At 51.0% G+C, this 25,376-nt stretch overlaps 1 protein-coding gene across 7 annotated transcripts in view; it reads right to left on the reverse strand.

The window, feature by feature from the left end:
- Positions 1-25,376, reverse strand: part of PDE9A (phosphodiesterase 9A) — a 95,674-nt gene that overhangs the window by 21,435 nt on the left and 48,863 nt on the right. For 6 of the 7 annotated variants that reach the window (XM_088794399.1, XM_074324826.2, XM_074324821.2 and 3 more), the window contains 4 exons: positions 14,949-15,003; positions 14,029-14,099; positions 7,343-7,427; positions 1,322-1,403 (listed from right to left, as the gene is read on the reverse strand). In XM_088794399.1, coding sequence (XP_088650525.1) covers positions 1,322-1,403; positions 7,343-7,427; positions 14,029-14,099; positions 14,949-15,003 — 293 coding nt within the window. The remainder of the gene's footprint in view (positions 1-1,321; positions 1,404-7,342; positions 7,428-14,028; positions 14,100-14,948; positions 15,004-25,376) is intronic. The other variant, XM_074324824.2, reaches the window with a different exon arrangement.

The following is a 25,376-nucleotide window of genomic DNA, read 5'->3' on the forward strand; positions in this document are numbered from 1 at the left end:
GGGCAGGAGGCAGCGTGAGCCAGGCTCTGGGGCGGGGCCTCTGTGCTGAGACAGAGCTGGCAACCTCACGTGCTCAGTGGAGGTTCTCTCCACTTTCCCCTGTTCCCTCTCAAGGGCACCTCCAAGAATTCTGGAAAGGGCAAGCTCTAGGCATGGGCCTCCATCCATGGTCGCCTGACGCAGGTGAGAGCACAGGCACGAGGAAAGGCTGTGGTGTAACAGAAGAGCCCCACCTCTTCCTTGTGGCATCTGTTACGTGACTGTACACATTTGCCAAAGTTCACAGCACACTGACCTACAGAAGGTGAACTACCCCGTGTAAATTACATTGAAAACAAATACAATGAAGTGAAGTCAAGGGAAAAATTTAACTTGGTATACATGCTAATACTGCTTCAGAAGCGATGGGGAGTTTCTTTTTTGGGGAACCCATCCCTGGCTTGGCTGTGGGCGCAAACAGCACAGCTTGCTGAGGGGGCTGAAGGGCCCAGGCGGGTTCTAGGGGGCAGCAGAGTTTGAGTTAAATCCTGACAGGAAACAAGCTGCGGTTTAGGCATAAAACAGTCACGATGTTTCAGGATTAGATATTGTCACCGCCCAGGTCTTTCTGTGTATTTATTTTTTAGAAAGGAACTGCAATAGAGGACTGACACCTGTTATTTTGGACCTAGGCTGGGCCTTGTGACTCCTGGGGCCAAATCAAGAGAGATTTGGGTCACGTTTTCCTACGGGAAAGGCACGAGTGTCCATCTGAAAACCTGGGACAAAGTGTGGGACCCCGGCCACTGGGGTTTCGTTCAAGAGTGCTGCAAATCAGCGGCCAAGGTTCTGCTCACTCGCCAAGGGACGGCACTGTCCAGGCAGGCGGCCCTTCTTCTGTAGTTGTTTGAGGGCCCCCCCACCCCCGAATTCCCAGGGCATTGCTGCTTTAACAACGGCCCGGAGTCTCTTGTAACAAATCTTTTGTGACAGAAAAGAAAAATGTCTCATAATTATTGTGTACTGCTCAGGACAGGAGAGCTAATGAAGCAGATTGTTAAACACGTACTTAAAAGTGTAGCTATTATCTCCTGGCCCAGTAAGCTATGTTCTGGGACCACTTTTGCTAAACAAATGTCAAAGAGAAGAATATTCTGCCTAAGAATAACAGGGAAGCATAACAAGCTTGTTCCACAGCCCAGGGATGGGGTGGGAGCTGTTTCTGCAAACATGCGGACAGCAGGCGCCCGGCCAGGAGGTGGGGGGTGAGGGGGTGAGGGGCCTGTGCCCTGGGCGTGTGGATAGGAGCTGCTGTTTCTTTGGAGGCCCAATTTCATCTCACCTTGGGGTACGTGGGGACATCTCGCCGAGGAGTCAACTTCTTGTTGTTATCCAAGAAACTGTACTTACAGGGACAGCTGGTCCTACAGGGGAAAAGCAAAGATTAGCCTGGCGCTGCCCCTTCCGACTTGGTGCCCGCGTGGGCAGGGGACTGTGGGGACCTCCGCAGAGAAAAACAAACGAACAAAAAACCCCAAGCCAAACCCACACACTCCTTTGGTCTTATCTGTTATGGGAGAATAAGTCGTAAAGCCGGTGACGTCTCATTGCTAACCCCCCAGGGACCCTGCTGCATCTCCGAAGATAATATTTGGTTCTTGGAAACATGCCATCTTCAGCACAGGTAAGCGTCTAAAAATCTTTTGTTTTTTAATGATACAAGTAAAACATTTTCATTCTAAAAAAAATTCAAATAGCTCCGGAGTAGATAAAGTAAAATTAAAAAAAAAAATCAAGTCCCCACTTCCACTTCTTTCCTTTAAATCTCACATCCTGGAAATAGCTCCTGTTAAGTCTGGGGAATCTTCCAGAATTTCCTGGGCGTGGACATACACGAACGGCCCCCTCGTACTTTTAAACAAAGACAGAATTGTACGAACTCATTCTGTTGCAACTTGTTTTGTTCAATTCATACACCCCAAACTCACTGGGCGTAGCTTCCCAGAGCTCAGTTTCGTTAAAAACAAACCCTCCTCCAGTGCTCCTGGGGATGGCTGCAGCATATCAGCCATCTGGTCACCAGGACGGGCTTTCGGGGCGTCCCCCATGTTCCCCATTGCATACATGTTGACAGATGCATTTGCTATCTGGCTCTGTTTCTGTCACCACTCAATGTCAAGGTGTCCCATGTAAGAACAGACCCAAAGGAGCCAGGTGTGTCCTGGCGGGAAAGCCACCTTCTGATATTGGGCAGAGTGTGCTGGCTGTGGGATCGTACCTGGGGCCCCGACGTAGGGGGCTGTCCCAGGAGATCTGGCCATTCCACGGCCCCCTCCCCACTGGGGACCTTAACTTTCTTGGATGTGAACATTCTCTCCATCCTCCCTGTGATGGGGAGCACGACGGAGGGGTCTGCACCCCCTTGTTTGAGATTCCCTGGCTGGCGCGCAGCAGAAGTGCGTGTGGTTTTGTTAATGACGCTCCACCTTCTGGGAGAGCCATTTAATACCATCTATAGTAACAGCCATAAAGAATTCATATTCTTTAAGCCCGTGCATCTACTCTGGGGAATTTAAGATAAGAATGAGGCACGAGCAAACAGCTCAATGCACAAAAGTATTCACCACCGCGTTATCTGTCGTTGCAAAAACACCGAACCCAATGAGAAGCCACCTAAATGTCCCCAAGTGGGAACTAATTTAAACCATTACGATTCATTGACAAGAAAGACCTGCTGTGTGATCGTGACTATAATGTGAAGTGAGGGAATTTTAGGTGAAAAGGGAGAAAGAAACGTTGCATTCAGTATGTACTGAAAGGGAATGCTAAATATTTACCAAAGCACTAGGTAAAAAGAACACATTTGGTGGGTGAAAAGTGAGTGCTAGACTGGCCTTCTGGAAAAAGCTGGAGGTGGGTTAAAGTTCGATCCATTTATGGCTCAGAATACTGTAAGTGAAAAAAGATGACAACACAGTATTTCTTAGTTGTTTTCCAAAACTAGACACCTATACACAAAGAATCACCTGGAAAGCTCAGTGCCCACATTTCACCTGGGGGTGTTCTGCTGCTGCCATTACTGACGATTCAGTACCGTCTGATGGTTTTACAAGGAGGCTGTGCTACCTGCAAACTCAGAATAATAAATCGATTTCCTTTTTGAAGAGAGCCTTCAGTGTTATTTTCAGGGCACGCTGCTATTCCTCCCTCAGCCAGACACTTGTCAAAACCATCAGAGTTGCTAGGGACAGCTTCCCATGAGTGTGGGGATTTAACAAAACAGTCCAAAATGGACCAATAAAAGGTACCAACCAAATGACTGCCACTGTCATCCTGTAACCGAGAAATCCCATTTACACATTTCTGAGCGACGATGAACTTGGTCTGTGCACTTAAGACAACAGATAGCATCATCATGACCTCTTTTCTGCTTTTAACCTCTTCTGCAGAAACATCCATGCACGTGCTGGCTAGGTAAGTTGTGTGCCTTTCCCAGGAGGGCTGTGGAAGCCTTCACCACGCAAGATGGTTTGAGTGCTGGAATCCAGCAGCTTCCTCCAAAATCCCAGTGCTGGGAGCATCTGCTGGGTGCCCGGCGACTCCTGCCAGGGCCTCCCCACCTCAGCCAGGCGCCCCGCCTGCTCCCTCTGCACCCTGTTGCCATGGGAACCAGCACCCTCCAGCTGACAGAGCAGCTGGCATGGTGCCTTTTCTTTTCCTTTTATTTAGGGCTCATTTTTGCTTTCATTTCCTGGGCTCCCAGCCTCCCCTCCCCTGGCTCAGTCCAGCGGTCAAAGCCATTTGTTTGGGATGAAGTGAGGCTACAGACCCCCAGAGCCCTCAGATGCCACCACATTCCTGCAGCCTCCCCACCAGAAGTCAGCCAGCAAGCTCCACCCTGTGCCCTCAACTCGAGCAGGGAACTGGACCTCTTTCCTCATGGGAGAAAAAAATCCGTGTGTCTCAGGGTAGCGCAGCCTGTCCTGGGGGTGTCTCTGAGCGCCCCCAGGCCTGACGGCTATCCGTTTTAGCTACTCCTGGAGAGGCAAAGGCTGTCTGGGGCATGCAAACCCTTGGCCGGGGCTGCCGTGGGTGCTGTTGGTGCGTGGTGTGCTCGCTCATTAGCCACTGGGGGGGTACACGGTGGGGCTCAACCGTCCAGGCACCTTTGTTCTCTCTGCGTGCCCAGGGGCTTGACACCTCTGGAAAGAGCTGCTCACAGGTGCCACCTCTCCCTGGCACTCCAGGGAAGTCACATGGAACAAGCCTGGCCCCAGGGACCTAAAATGCTTCATGGCGCTCCTGTATGATGACAGTGGGGCCCTCCATCAGCACAGACAGAAGGGGCAGCGCACAGGGCTCTTGCTCTCCATCGGGGTTTATTTCCCCATGAAGACAAGGGAAGGGCTGTCCTTTCGGGCACAGAAGGGGCTGCTGGGCTCCTGGACCAGGGCCCTGTGGAGACTGGGACGGGTCCTCTCTGTGCTGCCAGCGATGCTGGGGACTTTCTTCCTGTTCTGTTTGTGACTGAAGAGCCACAGTTACTCATCTCTCACCTACATGGGATGCTGTGAAAACTGTCTGCTGAGAATGTCGCCTCTAAGACTGGTTAGGGCATCGGGAGCCTTCCTTTTGGATTATGGCGCCATGAGCTCTAAAACATGCTTTTGGGGGAGCACAGAAGAGGCCTGAATTACTCAGAGGAGCCTGGGGGCTCACCCTGCCCCACAGGGGCGTCTGTAGATGACGGCTTGTCTCTCGGGCCTGGTTGGTTTCCTCCCATGTGCTCTAAAATTGGGGTGGTTGTGGGTTGAGCTGTGTCCCCCAAAGTCACATGTTGAAGTCCCAGCCCCCCGTACCTGTGAAGGTGACTTCATTTGTAAATAGGGTTGTTACAGGTGTAATGAGTTAAGGTGAGATCATACTGGAGTAGGGTGGCGCTGCTCCAATATGACCTGCGTCCTTTTAAAAAGGGGACATGTGGACACACACAAGGGGGTTGGGGGGGGTAGGGAAGACGGAGGCAGAGATCAGGGTGATGTCACTACAATCTAGGGAACCCCAAGGACAGCCAGCAGCCAGCTGAGGCTGGGAGAGGCGGGGGGACACACTTCCCCCCAGAGCCTTTGGCGGGGTGAGGCCTTACCGATACCTTGATTTCAGACTCGTGGCCTCCAGAACTGTGACAGACTAAGTTTCTATCGTTTTCAGCCCCTCAGTTTGTGGTGCTTTGTCATAGGAAACTAATACAACTTGGACAAAATTTTGTTTTGTCCTTTGAACTTGACCAGAGGACCAGGGCACGCCAGAAAGCCCAGCAGTCCCACTGCCACCCTGCCTGGACTACAGAATGGGAAGGAGGTGGAGGAGCGAGGGTGCCTCAGACATGCAAGCCGGTGGCATTTGGCCACTGAGAAGGGAGACAGGCTGCAAACGCCTCCTGCACATGCTCTGTGGGTTCCGTGAAGGCAGCCTGTTTGTGGGTGAGGTGACGCCCACAGAGACAAGAAGGAAGCTGAGGGGACACCATTGCAGCCCAAGAGACATACCCTCTGGGCTGAGAGGTTTCGCTCGGGAGCCCTCAGTGTCAGGCTGGAGACTAGAACTTGAGTTTTAATCCTCTTCCCCTCGATGCTGGACGATGCTGGACACACACCCCTTCTGAGACAGCATGCCCCACCTAGCCCTGGGCTGAGGGCAACTGTGTCAGGGGCTCCTGGGGTACGTAACCCAGTGGGCACCACGCCCGGCCACCCCCTTGCCACAGCAGACATGGCCCTTGGCCATGGCAGCCACTCTGAGGCCAGCAGCTAAGCACAGCCAGCATAGCCTGGAGAATTGGGCAACAGGACTGGCCACAGGGTGGAGGCCGAGCAGGTGTCAGCTGGGCACAGGCACAACCAGAGGGCTGAGCTGAGCCCTGCAGGTCCTGAGCCGAGAGTGTCGCCATGACAAGGGTCACTTCAGGTCTGGGTGTCCTTCCAGATGCCGAGCCAGGTCTCAGGCTTGGGGGTCCAGCTCCTCAGCTGGCCCAGGGCAACTCCAGGACTCTTACTAGGTCACATGGAGGACTGTCCCCTGTCCCATACGGAAAGCACCTCCCACCATAAATGACAAAGGTGAATTATTCACTCAGTTTTCTGTGGTCGCAAACTCCTCTGCCCTGACCTCCCCAAATCAAATGGAATGAGACACCCCAAAATCCAAATTCGCTGCCGTGAGTGTGACATAAACGTGGCTTGCTCCTGACGGACACACGTGAACGGGGCTCTGAGCCCCTCAGTCTCTCCCCGAGCCCACCCCGAGGCTGGCCAGCCCGGCCGGACTCTGAGGGGACTGACCCGCGACCACCGGCTTTCCATTGCCCCCTGCCCTGGAGGACCCTCCATCACAACCTGTGGAGCCATACCCCTCACTCCGCAGGTTGCGCTGTGTTTTAAAACTGGGGAGAGATTGCCTAGCTGTTAGGTGTCTCTTCGTAAGACAGTTGAGTGCATTTACACAGGACTGTCCTCAGGTTCATTTGACCCCACTGAATGCTGTGAGGCCCTGCTGCGACCCCAGCAGCATGTGGGGGGCATGGCGTTCGGGGGGTGACGGGCCACATTGTAACCACGTGTCTCCTGGATGTGACTCTGGCGTGAAGAGAAGCAGGAGCAGGTGAGGGGTGGGGCTGGGCCCTGTCAGCAGAGCCCTCGGCCCAGCCGCACACGGGTACGGCTCACGGCCGTGCGGTCCCTCAGCCTCGACAACTGCTGTGACCCTGGTTCGGTAGAGGGGTCTACGGTCAAGGGGGTGTGAGGAAGCCTGTGTGTCTTTTTCATGAATGTCGGCTCCGCAGGGGCACGTGTGGACAGACCCTTGGTTCCCCGGTTCAAGTGAGTTCTGCATCCGGGTGAGCCACAGGCCTTTCTCCCCGACCTGCTGCTCTGGTTGTGGGGACGTCCACCAGGGAGTGGGACCTGTGGGGCACCAGGACGCTTGTCCCCTGAAAGCCAAGCGCATTTTCCTTTTATTGTCCCCTTTGTTAAAAACTGCAGTCACCTTCTTTCAGTCTGGCTAAGCTGATCCTAACACTTTGATCTGCAGGAGGGCTACTCCCCCTGAGATGCAGTCAGCTTCCTAACCTCCATCCGCCAGGACCTCTCTCCTATGACGAGTGAGCTGTGCGATTGAAAAGCAAATCCCAAGCAGAGCAGGGCGGCCTCCAGACTGCTCCCACCCTGCCGGGGGCCGGATCACACGGCTCCAAACTTCAGACTTGCTTTTGGGAAAACAAAGCCCATACCCCCCACCCCCAGCCCCATGGCCCCTCTGAGCTCTCCCCTGGCCCGTCTCCTGGCTCATTCAGTTCAGACCTTACCTGTTGCTTCTGGCTGCCAGCTCCTCTCTCATCTTTTTAATGTCACTCTTGCATTTCTCAATCTCCACCACTTTTAGTCCTTCCACTGGGGACAAAGAGAAACAAGGGGGTTACCATGGATACACAGGGAGGACCTCGCAAGGCTGGTAACGGGGGCTAGCTGGAGGCTGCCATGTTGCTGGGAGGACAGCTGGCTCAGTGCAGTGGTTCCCCCCTGCCCAGGCTGTGACATTCAGATCCCGCCAGCCCCCACCCCATTCAGCTCGGCCACAACCCACGCTGACATCTCAGGCCTCTTCCAAGCGTGAGCTGTCGCCCGCATCTGTGTGTTTCTATAGGGCAAGCCCTTTCTCCCTGCTCCTTGAATCTTGACTTTCCTTGCACCCACTTCTGGCTCTCTCTCTCCATACCCCTAAACACCAGCTGAGGACACGGAACAAAGAAGTCTATTATCCAAAAGAAAAGGGGGAAATGTGGCCCCAGGGTATTAAAATGCAACGGAAGGCTCAGTGGGCAAAACCACAGCCTTGCCAGCAAGGACGACAATTTCATTAGCCTGAAAGCTTTGCACTTGAAGGTCCTCCCTGGAGCCCTTCACCAGGAGGAAGTATGGATTTGAAATGGATTTGAGCAGCCGCTTCGGATGAGTAGAACCCGGGCTGTGTGGCATTCCTGGAGACCCACGGCACAAGCGTGCCCGGAAAGCCAGGGCTCAGCTTTCATCAAAGGATGAGGTGGGGCTTACGCCTCCAAGCCCGTGCGACTTCCAGCTGGTCACACTGGCTGGCTGCACAGGGGCCTGGAAACGCTGCCACCAGGCAGGCAGCCTGGGAAAGGCTTTCAGATTTGACTCATTCATCAGAAATAAAAAGATTGGCTTTGTCACTCTGCCATCACACCTCAATTTTTGTGCAAAAAGATACGCCTCGCAATGCTACTCAATTCCCCTTCTTATCAAGCGTGGCTCTGAATACGGCTAAAAATAAATGCGGATGACTTCTACTGAAAACAAAGTGACTCAGTGACTTCAGCAGTTCTTCCCACCCCGCCAGAGCACATGCTGGGGGACACTGGCTAAGGGCAGCGCCCCAGGCAGGAGGGCTGGAACCATAACCTCCCTGGGAGGTTTCCTAAATACCCCAGGGTCAGGGGCCAAGTGGGGCCAAGGCTACGCGAAAACATGGCTTCTTTCTGCCCAAAGTGAGCAGACTCTGAGGATCTGATACTCAAATCTGGTCCTGGTGACATGCTTCTGTGCCACACCGGGGACACCGTCCCTCCTACCAGGACTGGGGACCGAAACACGGGGTCTTAAGTGCAAGTGGCCGGAGCCTGCGAGGTGGCTCTCAGTGGCCGGTGCCACATGCACTGCCACTGGGGAAATTTGGGAGCTGATGCTGGGTGCGTTTCTGCTCCCTCACTAGGAGCCCACTGTAATGTGGAGTGGGGTGTCCTTGGCTGTTCCTTGTGTCACAGACACCGTGAAGAAGTCACTACTGAAAGCCACAGGTCCTCTTCCAGGAAAAGGCACACGGGCACACACCGTTCGCGGTTTGTATTTGGACGGGAGGACGCTGCAGGCATCCCGGACCTCGGTCCACACTGCAGGACCTCACCCCAGGCCGGAGAGGACCACAGGGCGTCTGCCAGGAGGACGCTGACATCAGCAAACGGTAGATTCAAAACCAGTGACAAGAAGCTCAGTTTTACTGACACAAGGAAGGCAGAAAATTCCAGAAAGTGAATAGATCTGGAGGAGAGCCCTGGCATGTGGTGTAGACTTTGATCCAAGAAGTGAGCAGATTGGGGAAGAGATGAAGTGTGTGGTGTAGAGTCCACAGGGGAGAGCCTGTGCCCTGCCATTCAACGTCCTGGTTACGTTATTATGTTGCAAACATCATTTTATACAAAGTAACATATGACTGTTGCAGAAAACAGAGGGAATAAGGAGAATCTTAAAGAAGAGTATTTGATAATTTATCTATGATCCCATTGGGCCAGACACAACCCATTTCATACTATATACACTGGCAGGCTTCCTTGTAGGCATTGCTCTCCCACCGCCTTGCATTCTAAACATCTGCCTATCTACCTATCCGTTCTTAATTTTCGAAAGACAAAGCGGGGATCATGTTACTTTTTCTGTTTTCTCCTCTTCGTTTTTTCCATTCTCAGTAAGGCAAGGGCACTGGGTGTGTTAGCAGCCGCCTCCTGGCTCACGGTGCTTGGTGAGTGTGTAATGTTTGTATCGCTCTTCGACTTGGCTCAGACTCCCTGGCCATTTACTGAGCGTGATATTAATATTAAGCCTTTTGGGAGACACAATATAATATCACTAATTTGCATCCCAGGGATTCAGAATTCATGGCAATTATGTTTATGAAGAGCTTGGTTGCTAAGGAACTTGCTAGTGTGTAACAAGATGGCAAAAGTCATGCATTCATCGGTGGACGAGAAAAACCACTCTTCCTGGGATTAAGGAGCAGGATGCCGGGGAGCAGGGCCCAGACGGTGGCTGAGCGGCTCCTGCTTCCCAGTCCTTTCCTGGACGGGGCTGCTTTTAGAGAAGATTCCACAGCGCACATCCCGGGCCGGCTCCAGCCCAGCCTGCCCCCCCCCACCCCCCAGAGGAGGGAGAAAGACCCCGCCCCTACTCCCTACCCAACCGGGGGACTCGAGTTGAGACTGGACGTCAGTTTCATACATGCGCCCTCTTACTCGTCCATTTTGAACTTTGAACGTAGGTGGGCACACATCAGGGCTCCAAAGGAAAGCAGAAGCACCCTAACCCTCCCAGCACTGGGGGCCCCGGTTCATTCTCCCCGACCAGGCGGCCCAGGTAGGCGGACTGGCCGCATGAGCGCATCTGGAAACCCAGCTGTCCCCTCTCGGAGTTTAGAGGTGGTTCTATAGGCCTCTGCAAGTCAGAGGCCCCCGTGAGGGAGAACCCTTAAGAATGAGGGACAGTGGCTTTGGGGACAGGCAGGAGCAGCAGAACAGGGCCCGGGGGCAGCTGTCTGCCTGGCCTCCACTGGCCTATCTGGGGTCACGTAAGAGGCCGCAGAGGGCCGGGCCGGGGAGGCCCTCCTTTGGCTGCCAAGTGAATGCAAGATGTTTAAAGACACGTGAGTCGTGTTTCAACACTTCCTCCAAGGACTTTGGTAAAGAATTTGCATAAAGCACATTTCCCAAGTGACAGAGAAAAATGAGCTTTGGTTTCAGCTTTGCATCTCATGAATTGTTTGCATTACCCACGGGGCCAGTTCTCCTTGTGTTTAGGGTTTGGTCCAGGCCCCGGGCACAGGACAAAGGCTGGACGGGAGCAGGATGTGTGCTGTGTGTGTGTGTGCTGTGCGTGTGAGTATGTGTGTGCATGTGTTTATGTGTGTGTGCTGTGTGCTATGTGTGTGTGTGCTGTGTGTGCTTTGTGTGCATGTATGTGTTTATATGTGTGTGTATGAGTGTCTATATCTGGCCTGGGGCCAGGGGGGCAGTCATGCTCCTGGCAGCCTCCCTGGCCACCGGCCCAGGCCAGCTTGCTCTGGCAGCTGTGCAGAGTCAGGACTGACCTGAGTAGCCGGCATGACCTTTTCCCCAAGTGATATGCATGAGAGGTCCAGCTGCAGGACCCCTGTCCTCAAAAGGACTCCCCTCTGCTCTTCCACATCTTTGGGGTAAGGCACTGCTCTCTCTGGTGGTGGCTCTCGGGAACTCATACCCCCTGGGACTTAGCACAGGACAGGCAACCCTGCCACCTCCGTGCCAGTATAGAGGCTGCTGGAGACTGGAGGTGGCAGCCAGAAGCGCCAGGAGGGGGCCAGTCCAAAGCCAGGTGGAGTCAAGGAGGATGAGAGCCCATCTGAACTGTGCGACCTCCTGGGGGTGTGAACCTACATGGCCATGTTCCTGAAGGGAGGGGGGCAGCTAGGAGGGGGAGAGCCGGGGGCTGGTGGGGGCAGAAGCCCCAAAGTAGGGCTGTGGGGCGAACCCACTGCCAAGCCCACAACTTGCGGACTGTTCCTTCCTCCCTATTCCCAAGAAAGGTAAGTTCCCTAAACCTCATTCCTGCGTGCCTGGGTCTCAGTGCTAGAAATGAGCACAACTAGTTAAAACACTGGTCATTTTGAATTATGCATCCAGCCTGAGCTCGGAGGGCAAACAGGTGATACCTCTTCCAGGTAACCTATATGCATGTGCAGGATGTCTGGGATTTACCCAAGGACCCGGTGGGCAGATGCCTTCCCTCTGACGAGCAAGCAGTTCCGGAGAATTCCGGGCTCAAAGAGGCCAGGGGAGAAGATCATATGGGCTGCATCGTTCAATGGTCCTCAATTCACACACCACGTGAAGGCAAAATAAAGTCTTCTTGGCCTGATCTTGTCTCCATGGCCAGACGCCGGAAGCCACTCAAACTGAGGTCACCGTAGTTCTCTGTGCGAGTTCTGAAAATCCCTTACTGGCCTCTTCAACTTGCCTGTTTGCAAGTAACGGTGGGCGGTGGGCGTTGGAGCTGGCTTCTGTGTGGGCAGAGGGTGGGAGGAGCAGAGGGACCTGGAGGAGAGGGGGCAGTGCCGAGGTACCCACTGGCCCCGGGGCATCTGCTCACCAGGTGGTGACTGTGACTTTCCTCTCTGTAAATACAGGCGGGGACTCGGCAGCGAACGTTTTTCATTTTCTACGTTCTTTTCCACGTCTGGAGAATTCCTTGCTCTGGGGGGCTTGATGGGAAGTTGAGCTTGCCTCCCAAATGCTCACTGTAGTGGCTTGAACTGGGTCGCCCCAAAAGATGTGCTCACATCCTAAGCCCCGGAACCTGTGAGTGGGACCTTATTTAGAAAAAGATTTTCGGCATACATCTCAAGACGAAAGCATTCTGGAATAGGGTGGGCCCTGAACCCAAAGTCAGACGTCCCTATAAGAGACAGGCAGATGGGACTGGGGACGAGACACGGGGGAGAAGGCCCCGTGAAGATGGAGGCAGTTTGGAGTGATTTGGCCACAAGCCAAGGGAGGCTGGCAACCACCAGAAGCTAGAAGAGGCCTGGAGCAGATTCCCCCTCAGAGCTTCCAGAAGAAACTGACCCTGCAGACGTCTTCATCTAAGACTCCGGCCTCCGGAACTGTGGGAGAACACATTTCTGTTTGTGGTATTTGTCACGGCAGCCACAGGACACATGCATTTCTCTGGCCTCCCTTGCAGCGAGGGTGTGGGCACACAGCTCCTCTCTGTCCAGACTTTGCACCTGCACCAGTACCTGGCTGTGTGCAGCCGTGCCCATGGGGCTGTAGGCGGCTGGGCACAGAGTGCCAGGTGCTGGGGCAGGCACCGCACATCTGGGGCTCAGGTGCACAGCCTGCCACCCTCACGGCGTCAGCTCTGCGTGGGATTTGGAGCATTCTCCCTGCTGCAGAAACACCGAGCCCCGTTCCTGAGTCCTCCTGGTGACCCTGGGAGCTCCCCCAAAACCTTTAGGAAAAACCCCTTGTCTGTTCAATGCGGCCACAACCAGTGTCTGTGGCTGTAGTTGCGAGGCATGCTTTCTAATCTACATTCTCGGGTCTCCTGGTGGGGGGCCCCCAGCCAGGCGTGGAGAAAGGTGACATGTCACAGAAGGGCAGGCAGCAGGCAGTGAGAGCAGCCCTCCAGGATCCTGGTCCTGGTCCCAGTTTTATCTATATTTCTAATTTGCTGGATGAACTTGGCAGATCACTTAATCTCTTTGTGGCTTCTCCATCATCACTGGGGAAAGCAAAACTGTTTTGAAGGTCGAATGACGGCAAGGATTTTAAAAATGTCAACGTACTTTGTAAAGCATGACTATATGAACCACGTTTCCGGTGACTTAGGAGAACTGGCTTTTGTATCATCCTGAATTTTTTTCCTTGAAAACAATCCAAGCAATTCAAACAAGACATGAGAAGTGACATTCAGTGAGTCCTTGTGAACAGGAATTGGCCGCATGGTGTTTGGTGACGCCCCAGCCCTGCTGGCCTCAGGTCTGCGTTTGGTTTACCCATCCCTCCAGTTAATGGACATGGTGCCGTGGACCGTTCACCTTTGCCTTGACATTGACAGAGAGCCTTCTGCCTTGGGGGTCGGATGGGAAGTTGTAACGCACGTGGGTTCAAGCACTCGCCTTATTTGCAGATGAAGACACAGAGGACACATGACTAGATACTGTCCTCCGCCCCGAAGTTTAGCTGGGGCGTCACTGAATCAAGACTTGAATCGACTGTCCTATGCTCATTAGAGTTTTTCTGCTTTCCTTTACGGAGACTGGAAACCACAGAGAATGGTTTAGTAGACATGTTCCCAAAAAGCAGACCACAGCGTGCGGTCAGCGCGTCCCCACTTATGTACGAAGAGACACACACTTATTACTCAGCAGGAGATCCTGTCCAGAGAGGTCGAAATCTGGGGGGCCTCCCGTTTTTATTCTGTGCCCCCCTGCTCGGAAAGGCTGTTTCCAGGCGCTGTTCTGTGGAACGTGTCACCCTGTACGTGCGGTGCTACTTTGAAAGTGCCTCGGTGAGGCCCCGTCCTAGCCTTTGTCAGAATCAACGTTTAGGCATTTCACAAAGAAAACACATCACACTTCCCGTCCCTCTGCACCACGAGCTTATTAGTTAATTTACACAGAGGTAAGAAGACATCTAAGCAGAAAGGAAACACAAGATTCACTCACATTCGACGCGTTTCTCCAGCACTGCCAAGTGACTGGCAACCTCTGCTTTCAGTTCGTTGATTTTAAATGCTCTAGGAGTGAAAATAAGAGGAGACAAGAAGTAACTCATAAGATTCTCAAAGTTAAAGTGGGTCCATCAAACAGCTGTTGAGCCACTGCCACGGGGGAGGTGTGCAGGTAGGCTGGTGAGGGGGGACACGAGAACGCTCCCAGTTGCTTTTAAGGAACTCACAGTGTGTGGGGGTGGGAGGAGGAAAGAGACACACCCTCAGACTATCTAGAGGGTGTGGTTTCCAAGCCTGAGGTGCTGGTGGGGATGTCTCCTCCCCGTACCTGGGAGTGAGCAGTACCTGGGAGTGAACAGCTGGGTCCTCTGCTCACAGCCCTGCCCCCTGCCCCCTGGGCACACACCACCTTCAGGGGACCTGGTGTGACCTCTCCTGGCTCCAACCCATTCAAGCAAACAATTCTTAAGCTTTAAGGAAGTGCCACCACATGGCCTCCCCCCACCGGAGTTACCCCGGCAGTGAAATAAGTGAGAAGAGGCAAGTAAGGCCAGATAACCCGGAATGAAAAGGCCCCACATCTACACAGGATCTCTGTGACAAAGCTTATTTCAAACGGTGTCAATTCTTGTAGGTTGAATTTGGAGTCCCAGAAGAGCCAGCCAGTACAGAAAACTCTTGGCAAACATGAGCCCTCATTCGAATGAGCCCCCTTCCATGGTCTTAGGTGTAAGGTGAGTGTTTCCTGGACCCCACCCGGCTGCTCAGTTACAGAAGTCACAGAAGGGTCGCGTGGGGAAGGCAGCTCCTCCAGGTTAAGTGTCTGCGACCAAGACAGCCTCAAACGAAGAGGCCCGTTGTCATTAGAAGAACAAGCACCTATCTTTGGAGATTATGATTTAGAAGAGTCTGTACCTGGAGAACTGCTCTGCAACCTGGGTCAGCACGGTCTGGACTAATTCTTCTTTATCTACAGACCAAAACAGAAAGACAGATGGAAAAAGGGAAGGGTCTCCGGGTCCCCTTGGGCCTGAATCCACCGCTATGGCTGTGTGGCCCTGAGGTTGCGGTGAGGAGTGGCCTGCCATACTGGAGGCAAGCTCTTGCCCGGTCAGCACCCCAAGGCCTCTCCTGCCCACCCGCAAGAGCGTTTTCCCTCTTGGACGGCTCCAGGCCACCAACCTGTCTCTTATCTCTCTCTCTCTCTCTCTCTCTCTCTCTCTCTCTCTCTCTCTCTCTCTCTTTCGGCAGAATGGCCTCCCATTGTCGGCACCAGCTGTAAAAGCAGGCAGGACTGGGTCTCCACACAGGGGAAGCCTGATTCGTTTTATGGGCCAATTACTACGACAAAGTAAGTCCAGGACATATTTCAAGTGCAGAACAGAGTGTTCTCATGGCGGGTCCAGAGAGGGGAAGCAGGCCAAGGTCTGTCCCTTTGTTGCCTGGCACGCACACCGGGCTGGGCGGCTGGTTTTACAAGGCGCAGGTCCCAGGCTGCATGAAACCTGCCTGGTTTCCTGTTTCCTGACTGGCCCAGTGCCGGGTACCTCGGGGCAGGTGTGGACGCTCACTGACTTGTCCTTTCCAGCAGGACTGTGCTCCTGGGAGGGGGTGGCTCCAGCTGGCCATTAGACACCCCCCCAACACTGAGCACTTAGTGCTGACTTCATGTCACTGGTGCTGACGCTACGCGTCACCCTCCAGTAAAACCAAAAGAAACCTGCCCACACACACACAAAGTCTCAACAATCCAATTTGGCAAAGGGGCTCAAAAGCTAGAAATGTTCAAATGCTCGGAGTTAGGGTCTCCGTTTCTAGGAGATACTCATGTAGTACACAGAGGTGGCCATCACAATATTTTTTCACATAGTGAAAACTGTAACAACCTATATATCCATCAAATGGGTATAAATAACTGACGGCATATCTCTACTGTGGAATCACATTCTGCTGTTAGAATATCCTGGAAAACGCTCACATCTATTGTTAAAGCAATAAAATACATTGTAAAACAGTAATACAGGGTGGTCCTATTTTTGAAAACATTGCAGGATACACTCCGATATAATAACAGTAGTTATTTTTAGTTGTAAGATGATATGGAAATTTTATTTTCTTATATTTGCTTCTCTATATCTTACACATTTCTATAACGAATATGTTAATTTGTTTAAAAAAATTGATCAATCTAAATTAAACTTTTTAGACCTCATCCCTTCACCTCCAAATGAAAGGGGAAATCGGATGACCCAAGGTTCCCTCTGGCTTTAGCATTCTGTGATTTGATGAGAAGAAAAATGACATTTTGTTACATCTTTTGAAGTTATAAGAGTAAAAATGTCACCAGGAAACTTTCGCAGAACTGTGTGTTGAGCTGTGTTGACCCGAGGCGCTAGGTTTCAGAGAGGCCCATACCTACCAGGGAAGAAAAACGGGGACCCCAATGACAAGAACCACCAGGGAGCCCTCCTTGGTGAATTGGCAGGATTTACATCACTTCTTCTGAAGTCTTTCGCAAAGGAATGCATCACATAGCCTTCAAGAGTTAATGATCTCAAAGTCTTGAGATAAATTTAGAAGGCCATCAAACAGTTGACATATATAGACTAGCCCACTGAGTAACAGTGGAACACACATTTCTTTCAGGTGTCTATGAAGCACGTACCAAGACAGACCATATCCTGGACCATACAGAAAACCTCAACAAATTAAAAAAAAATTGAAACCTTATAGCGTATGTTTTCCGACCATAAGAGAATCAAACTAGTAATCAATAACAGAACTATAGACGGAAAATCTCCAAACACTTCGAACTAAACAGAACACTTGTAAGCAAGCCATGGATCAAAGAGGAAGTCTCAAGGGAAATTTAAAAAGATGTTAAACTGAGTGAAAATGAAAATATAACACATCAAAATTTAGCCATAGGACACAGCTGAAGCAATGCTGAGAGGGACAGTTATAGCACTGAATGCTTACTTTAGAAGAGAGAAAAAAAATGTCAACACAGTAATCTAAGAAAAAGAAGAACAAAATAAACCCACAACAATAAGAGCAGGAAGGACGCAAATGATGAAGAGCAGAAATCAATAAAATAGAAAATGAAAAAACAATGTAGAAAATCAATGAAAGAAATAGTTGGTTATTTAAAAATATCAATAAATTGACAAATCTCTAACAAGACTGTCACAGAAACACAAAGAGAAGACACAGAGCACCAATATCAGAAAGAAAAGAAGGAACATCACTACAGACCCCGCAGTTATCGAAAGGATAGTGAGGAAACACTGCAAACAACTTTATACACATGCATTTGACATCTTAGATGAAAATGGACCAATTCCTAGGAAAGCATGAACTACTATATCCATTCAATACGAAATAGTTAATTTGAGCAGCCTGTAAGTATTGAGGAAATTGAGTTTCTAATTTAAAAAAAGAAATTTCCAGGTGCACATGGTATCACTGGAGAATTCCACCAAACACTTGAAGAAGAATTAACACAATTCTAAATGATTTCTTCCAGAAAATAGAAGAGGAGGAAACACTTCCTGACTCATTTTATAAAGAGAATATTAACTTGATACCACATCCAAAGGCAACAAAAAAAGCACTACAGACCAGCGTTCTTCATGACTATAGACGCGGAAGTCCTTAACGAAATAGGAGCAAATAGAATTCAGCAATACACACAAAAAATTATACATTGCGATCAAGTGGGGTTTATCCGAGGGATGCAGGGCTCATTCACTGTTCAAAAACCGACCCATGTGATCCACTATAATAACAGCCTAAACCTAAAGAATAAAAAAACTCATCTAATAATACGTATCAATGAATTCATAAAAAGCACTTGAAAAAAATTCCAGGGCCGGCCCGGTGGCTCAGGCTGTTAGAGCTCCGTGCTCCTAACTCCGAAGGCTACCGGTTCGATTCCCACATGGGCCTGTGGGCTCTCAACCACAAGGTTGCCAGTTCAATTCCTTGAGTCCCGCAAGGGATGGTGGGCTCTGCCCCCTGCAACTAAGATTGAACACGGCACCTTGAGCTGAGCTGCCTCCCGGATGGCTCAGTTGTTGGTTGGAGCGCGGGCTCTCAACCACAAGGTTGCCAGTTCAATTCCTCGACTCCCGCAAGGGATGGTGGGCAGCGCCCCCTGCAACTAAAATTGAACACGGCACCTTGAGCTGAGCTGCCGCTGCGCTCCCGGATGGCTCAGTTGGTTGGAGCCTGTCCTCTCAACCACAAGGTTGCTGGTTCGACTCCCGCAAGGGTTGGTGGGCTGTGCCCCCTGCAACTAGCAATGGCAACTGGACCTGGAGCTGACCTGCGCCCTCCACAACTAAGACTGAAAGAACAACTTGAAGCTGAACATAACACCCCACAACTAAGATTGAAAGGACAATTTGACCATTGTTCCCCAATAAAGTCCTGTTCCCCTTCCCCAATAAAAAAAAAAAAAATCTTAAAAAAAAAAAAAAAATTCCACACCTGTTCCTGATAAAACCCTCAGGAAAATAGGAATGGAGGGGACCGTCTTCCAGCTGATAAAGAACAACCACAAAAACCCCACCGCTAACATTATACTTACTGGTGAATGACGGGCTGCTTCTTGCCTGAGACTGTGACAGAGAAAGGATCTGCCCTCGCTAGTCTCCTCCGACACAGAGCTGGAAGGTCTAGCCAGCGCAACAAGGCAAGAACAGGAAGTAAAAGGCATGCAGACCAGGAAGGAAGAAATAAACTGTCCCTGTTTGCAGATGACATAATTGTCTACACAGAAAATTCCAAGGGATGCACAGGAACCCTTTTAGACTAGTAAGTGAGTTCAGCAAGGTCACGCGATACAAGATAAACAGATACGACTGTATTTACATATACTAGCAATGACCATCCAGACACTGAAATTAAAATCACAATACCACGGACAAACACTTAAACAAAGGTCAGGCATAAATATAGCAAAGCATATGCTGAAGCTGTACACTGAAAACCACAAAACACTGATTGAAGAAATCAAAGATATACATAAATGCAGAGACACACCCTATTCACGGGTTGGAAGACTCAACATAGGAAAGCTGTCAATTCCCCCACATCGATAGACAGGTTTAACTCATTGCCTATGAAAACCCCAGAATAATTTTTTTGTAGAAACAGACAAGATTTTCTAACATTGATGTGGAAATGCAAAGAAACTAGAATAGCTAACACAGTTTTGAAAAAGACGGTGAGATGGGAAGACTCAGTCTCTCTGATTTTAAGACCTATTATTATGTAGCTACAGTGACTAAGATGGGGCGACACTGGCAGAGGGACGGATACAGAGCCCAGTGGAACACAACAGAGAACTCAGAGTCATCCCCACACAAATGGCCTGATTTTTAAAAAAATAAGTTTTATTGGGGAATATTGGGGAACAGTGTGTTTCTCCAGGGCCCGTCAGCTCCACGTTGTCCTTCAGTCTAGTTGTGGAGGGCGCAGCTCACTGGCCCATGTGGGAATCGAACCTGCAACCTGTTGTTCAGAGCTCACGCTCTAACTAACTGAGCCATCCGGCCGCCTCTGCCCTACTGATTTTTGACCAACGTGCAAAAGCAGTTCAATGGAGGAAGGGCAGCACCTTTTCAACAAGCGGTGCTGAAGCAATTGAATATTCAGAAGTAGAAAAATGAGCCTTGACCTAAACCTCACAGTTTATGTAAAAATTAACGCAAAATATAAAACCATAACACTTTTAGAAAAAAATAGGAGAAAATCTGCAGGACCTAAGTCTGGGCAGGACATTCTTAGACTTGACACCAAAACCACAATCCATAAAAGGAAAAACTGATCCACTGGACTTCATCAAAATTAAAGCTTTTGCTCTGAGAAAGATCCTGTTAAAAGGATGAAAACATAAGCTCCAGTCGGGGAGAAACTGTTTGCCAACCACGTGTCTGACAAAGACTTGAATGTAGAATATGATGGTAACTGTCAAAACCCAACAGCACCAAACAAAACAACCCAATTTGAAAATGGGCGACACTAGCAGACATTTTACTGAAGAGAACAAATTGATGAAAAATATGGACACGAAAAGATACTGAGCCTCATTAGCTGTTAGGAAATGCAAATTAAAACCACGGTGAGGTATCACTGCACCTTTGACTAAAATGAAAAACAGTGACAACCCCAAATGCTGGTAGAGATGGGTAGAAGCTGGATCACCACACATTGCCAGGGGAAATGGCGTGGCAGCTTCGTTTTTAATCATTAAGTAGACTCCAGATTTATTTGGATTCTCCACTAATGACCTTTTTCTGTTCCAGGATGGTTTGGCAGCTTCTTAAAAAAACTTAATATATAACTACCATATGACTTAGCAATTGTACTCCAGAGCAGAGAAATGAAAATGTGTGTTCACAACACGAAAAGCTGTACATGGTGTTCTGAGCAGCTTCATTTGCAATAGCCCCAAATTGGAGACAACCCAGACGCCCTTCAGTGGGGAACAGACAGACAAACTGGTCCATCCACCCCAGGGACATGACGCAGCAATGAAAAGGTTCCACCAATACAGCAACCACCTGTGTGAATTTCCAGAGAATGATGCTAAGTGATAAACGTCATTCCCAAAGTTACCTAATGTATGGCTGCATTTATGGAATGTTCTTGAAATGACAGAATTACAGAATGGGGATGAGAGTAGTGCTTGGTGGGAGAGAAGGTGGGGCTGGGTGGGAGGAAGAGGGTGTGGCCACAGGAGGGCAGCTGAGGGACCCCTGTGTGGATGGCACGGTCTGTGTCTGGACCGTATCCCTGCCAACAGTCTGGCTATGGTTTCTCACCAGTTTCCAAAGATGTCACATTGTGGGGAAATTGGAAAAGTCTACATGGGCGCTCTCTGTATTTTTCCTTACAACTGTGTGTGAATCTGTAATTGTTATAAAATAAAGAGTTACATAAAACATTTCATAGATAGAATGGGACAAAGTAGTTCAGGAGGAATTTTCCTTTGGACTTTTGAGGTGGGAGCCTTTGAGCATTATGGGATTTTAATGCCTAAATGGCATGTCCAACCCAAGCAGTAAGCATGCTTTTTGTGACTTCATCGCATACCTTCTCTCCTCCCGGCTCAGGCCACGGGGCAGACATTCGTACTCTGGCCCATGTCACAGTTACACCTCAGCCTATGTGCCCCGTGCCAACCTACCCGCTGTTTCCAGAAAGGGCCCAGGTGCAGAGCTGAGCTTCCAGCGAGAAGGACCCGGGCACCACTGCACAGGTCTTGGGCTCACACGCCTTCTTATAACACACCATCTGCATTCCTTCGCAAGGGGGCAGGAGCAAACATGCTTTTATCATAAAGGCCACCCCCCACGCCCCCAGAGCCAGACCAGGAAAGAACCACCTCCCCTTCCACGCCTCACTGCAATTCCTGCATCGGCCACTGCTTCCTCCCAGGGGGTTCCAGAACTTAGAAATGAACTGTGCTTTTGTGCGCAAAGCACTAGGGACAGGGCCTGGTGAGCGCTGACTGACTTAGCTCTGGCCCTTCTATTACATGACTCAGGGTCGCCGACAGCGATTACATCATTAAGTGTCACCGACGTCACTAAGGGTCCCCGACACCCTTTCTTGCTTTCAGTACCTCCCCCCTCTGAGTTCCTAGTCTCTGGGGTGACAGGCAGAGCTCCGGGTGCACCACCTCCAGGTGGAGAAGTGACAGCATCCTGCCTGCAATGTCTCAAATGTGCCCTTCACTCCCTCAGCGCCTCTGGAACCCTCAGATAGCCCTGAACCCCTGGATTTAGGGGCAACAAGCAGTTTTCAGTGGCAAGTGTTTATCGTTCCCAACCTATCAGGAAAAAACTGTTATTATGTAGGAAACCCTTTTTTCTTCTCGAAGCTGCATGGTGCATATTGAATTTTTAAAATTAAAGCACATTCAAGTAATTTTGTTTTCAGAATTTCTTAATAGCTTTAAGGATAAAGCAGCAACCAGGGGTGCTGGCAATTCAGGGTCGGACATGACTGGGTCTCTGGGGTCCCTCTGGACCTGGATGTGTATTAGGAAATAGGGAGAATGGAAATAAGATTCTGAGAGATGGGACGTCAGCACGAACTACAGCTGATCACACAGACGGAAGCCCAGCAAGGACCAGCCATGTTCACGGGCCACCTCCACGTTCTCCAGAGGAAACCGGTTCACAAGAACAGCTGGCGTGCATTCTAGTCGTGTCCCCGAGCCTGGGCCCTCAGCGGACTTCAGGGGCGCTGCTCCATGCTCACTAAGCGCATGACATAAGCTTAGTACCGACGGCTTTAATACAGGCTAAAGATTCGGCCCCCGCAAAGGATCCCAGATGATGACAGAGGATTCCGGGGGCTGGTCATCAGCCTCTTTGAGTCTGGGCTGCTGTTCACCTGCTTACACCTGGACTGGCCTAAGTTAGCTGGTGTGGGGTGCTTGTCCACGGGCCTCTTGGGTGACAGGCACCAATGGGCAAGTGCTGGGGCTGGCAGAGTCTCACACACTAGAGGAGTTTAGTTTAGTTTAGCTCCAGGGCAGTCTCGGAGGCTGGCAGAGGCTGGGTCTAGTTTTTAGGGGCTGACACATCAGTCCAGCTTCGGGCCATGAGCCTGCACTGGAGTGGCCTCAGGACCTGGCCCCTGGGGCAGGACCAAGGGGGCTGGGGCAACCTAAGCCCTGGAGGTGACTGTGGAGTTGTCTCCTGCGGTTGGTGGGCAGGACGGCCCCGCCCAGGCAGTGTTTCCCCAGCTGCAATCCTGTGACCCAGCAGATCACTCCTCCCTGCTGGCCAGAGGCTGTCAACCGACCCCACCTTTGGCCACTAAGGACAGTTCAAGGAACCCGCCTCTGCTTCTCCCACCCCTTCCGGGAATTGTTTACTTGTCTCAGACAAACCTTGAGTGTCCCCAGCACAGAAGGACATAAAAATCTGGCTCCACTGATCCACAGGACAGATCAGTTTAACGTGACGCCCTACGGCGGATGGCCGGCCAGCTGTTCCACATATCTCGTCAGCTTGTGCAGAGCAGGTCGTAACCATGACACCATCCTACTGTCCTCTGCACCTGAGCTGCTCCGGGTGCCCTATCTTGCTCCCCTGGGGCAAAGGAACGCAAGCTCAGTCCCAGTAGGACGCTGGGCCCCCCACCTGCGCCCTGAGGGATGATGGCAGACATGGCGGCACGGGCATCTGGACCCGAGCTTCTGGCCCCTCAGTGGTGCCACAAACAACACCCGGTGGGCACGCGTGGGGTGCCTGCCGTGGCGCTCCCCTTCGCTCCCCTCTCTCTTGATACGGGCAGCGGTGGCATGGCTCCACGGCGGTTTCCATGCTATTGAACGGTGCATGGAACCGTGTTTCACCGCAGTGCCACCTGAAGCGGAGACGCTGAGCAACCCCCAAGAAATATGTACGTAACAGGTACTCTCCGAAAGCAGTAAAAAAAGCCCCAAACTGTCCCTTCAGGAAGAGGTCCCTTACTTTGCATGAGGGAAAAGAACCCACATTGCTTGGCCCCAAAGACAGACACCCCTGAGGCCCTGAGGACTGGCGGGGGGGAGTGCATTTATTTCTGCTTTTGTCCAGGGCTATGACTAGGAAGGGCTGGCATGCCCCATCTGACTCGCCCTCCCCTCCTTCCTGGGGTATCATCACTTCGCTTCCAGGAAGTAAGAGGGGCACACTCACCAGTCCCACTTGCGCTCTCCCGGCCCCTCCAGCCGGTCGAGGACATTCTAGCCCAGGGTACAGTCATCGGCAATTCACTGTTTATGAACCTCATAAAACACATGCGGAATGAGGACGTCTCCTTTATAACCCAGGAGCACAATAAACCTATGTTATTAACAGTGACCTCACCTTGCTCCTTAAAGGCACAGGGGCCCTTTCCATGGTCTGCCCTATGGAGAAATCACTCGTTTATCGGAAGCCAAAGGGATGGATGTCCCAGGTGACCTGTGGTGGGACTGTGGCTGGATGCTGTGAGCCTGTCAGATGTAACCAAGAAAGCAAAGTAGACCGGAGGATGTCAGGAGCACGTGTGACGTGTTGGAGGGTATCTCGCACCTGTGGGGGCTGGGCTGTGTGTGGGACCACCGCAGGGATCGGATGGGGCTTTCCCTTTTGCGTTTAGGGGAGGGGAACTTCCTGTCTGCAGTTTAAGTCTGACTTCAGAGGTTTGGGCACAGCTCTCCCTATGCCCTTCTCTCCTGCTCAGGTCTAGTTTGTAAGCAGAAAGTACCTGCCTGGAAGGGGAGTGGCCGCTGGGACAGCTGGCAAGGAGATTTTCCTTTATTGTTTTACAGATTGCAACAACCGTAACAACATTTATTGGGCTCTATTCCGTTCCAGGCGCTGTTCTAAGTGGTTTGCATTTGTGGATCATTTATTAAGGCCCGGAACTCCCGGAGTGGCTGTGTGAGCTCCAGAAAAAGCCATGTCCCAGCACGGCCAAGTCAGGTTCCCACGTAGGGCCACAGAGACGGGCTGGTGGCACTCGCCAGGGGAAAGGTATCCTGCACACACTCTTACCCCACGGTGACGAGGTGCACATTCAGGGAGAAGGGCGTGGGTGCCACACGCCCCGGGAATGCCCCCCGGTGAACGAGAATTTGGGAACAAGCAGCTGATCGGACGTGCTATTTGGACTTTGTCTGTTCTGACAGCCTGTGTACCTCACTGTGACCCCACAACCCCTGGGGAAGTTTAATTACAGTGATGACAAAGGGGCTCAGCTCTGGTTCACCACGTCTGGGCTTTGACGGTGTGTCCAGTGACCCCACAAGACTCGTTTTGGGGAGAATGGTGTCAGGATAAAATCCAACAAACAAATGGATTACGGTACCAATGACAGGACTTTTGCAAAAATCTCTTAAAGGCTGAGACTTTTTTTGCAAATCTAAGGTCTATTCCATCTGTGGACTTAACATGTTGCACACAGTTGTAGAGGCTGTAGCAAGATAAATTAAAAAGTAAACCCTTAGATGACACAGATGTTGACAGGAGCAGAAGGAGCCGTTAATGCCGCAATTATAAGTGCATCCAAGGACTAAAGAAAAATATGTTAGCAAACGGTAAACAGATGGGGGACCTCAAGAGAGAAATCTATGAAAAAGAATCAAATGAAAATTGGAGAGTTTAAAAATACGTCTAAAATAAAAAAATTCATGAAGGGGCTTAGAGCAGTTTGGAGTCAGCAGAAGAATCAGGTCAACAGAAACTATCTAATCTGAAGAGAAGAAAGAAAAAAGATTAAAAAACAATAGAGGCAGTCACTTGAAGACAACAGCAAACTTTCTCACACACAGGTAACTAGGGTCTCAGAATG

The sequence above is a fragment of the Rhinolophus sinicus genome, chromosome 17 (assembly GCF_057876585.1).
Source record: "Rhinolophus sinicus isolate RSI-liver-muscle chromosome 17, RSI-T2T, whole genome shotgun sequence".
Lineage (NCBI taxonomy): Eukaryota > Metazoa > Chordata > Mammalia > Chiroptera > Rhinolophidae > Rhinolophus > Rhinolophus sinicus.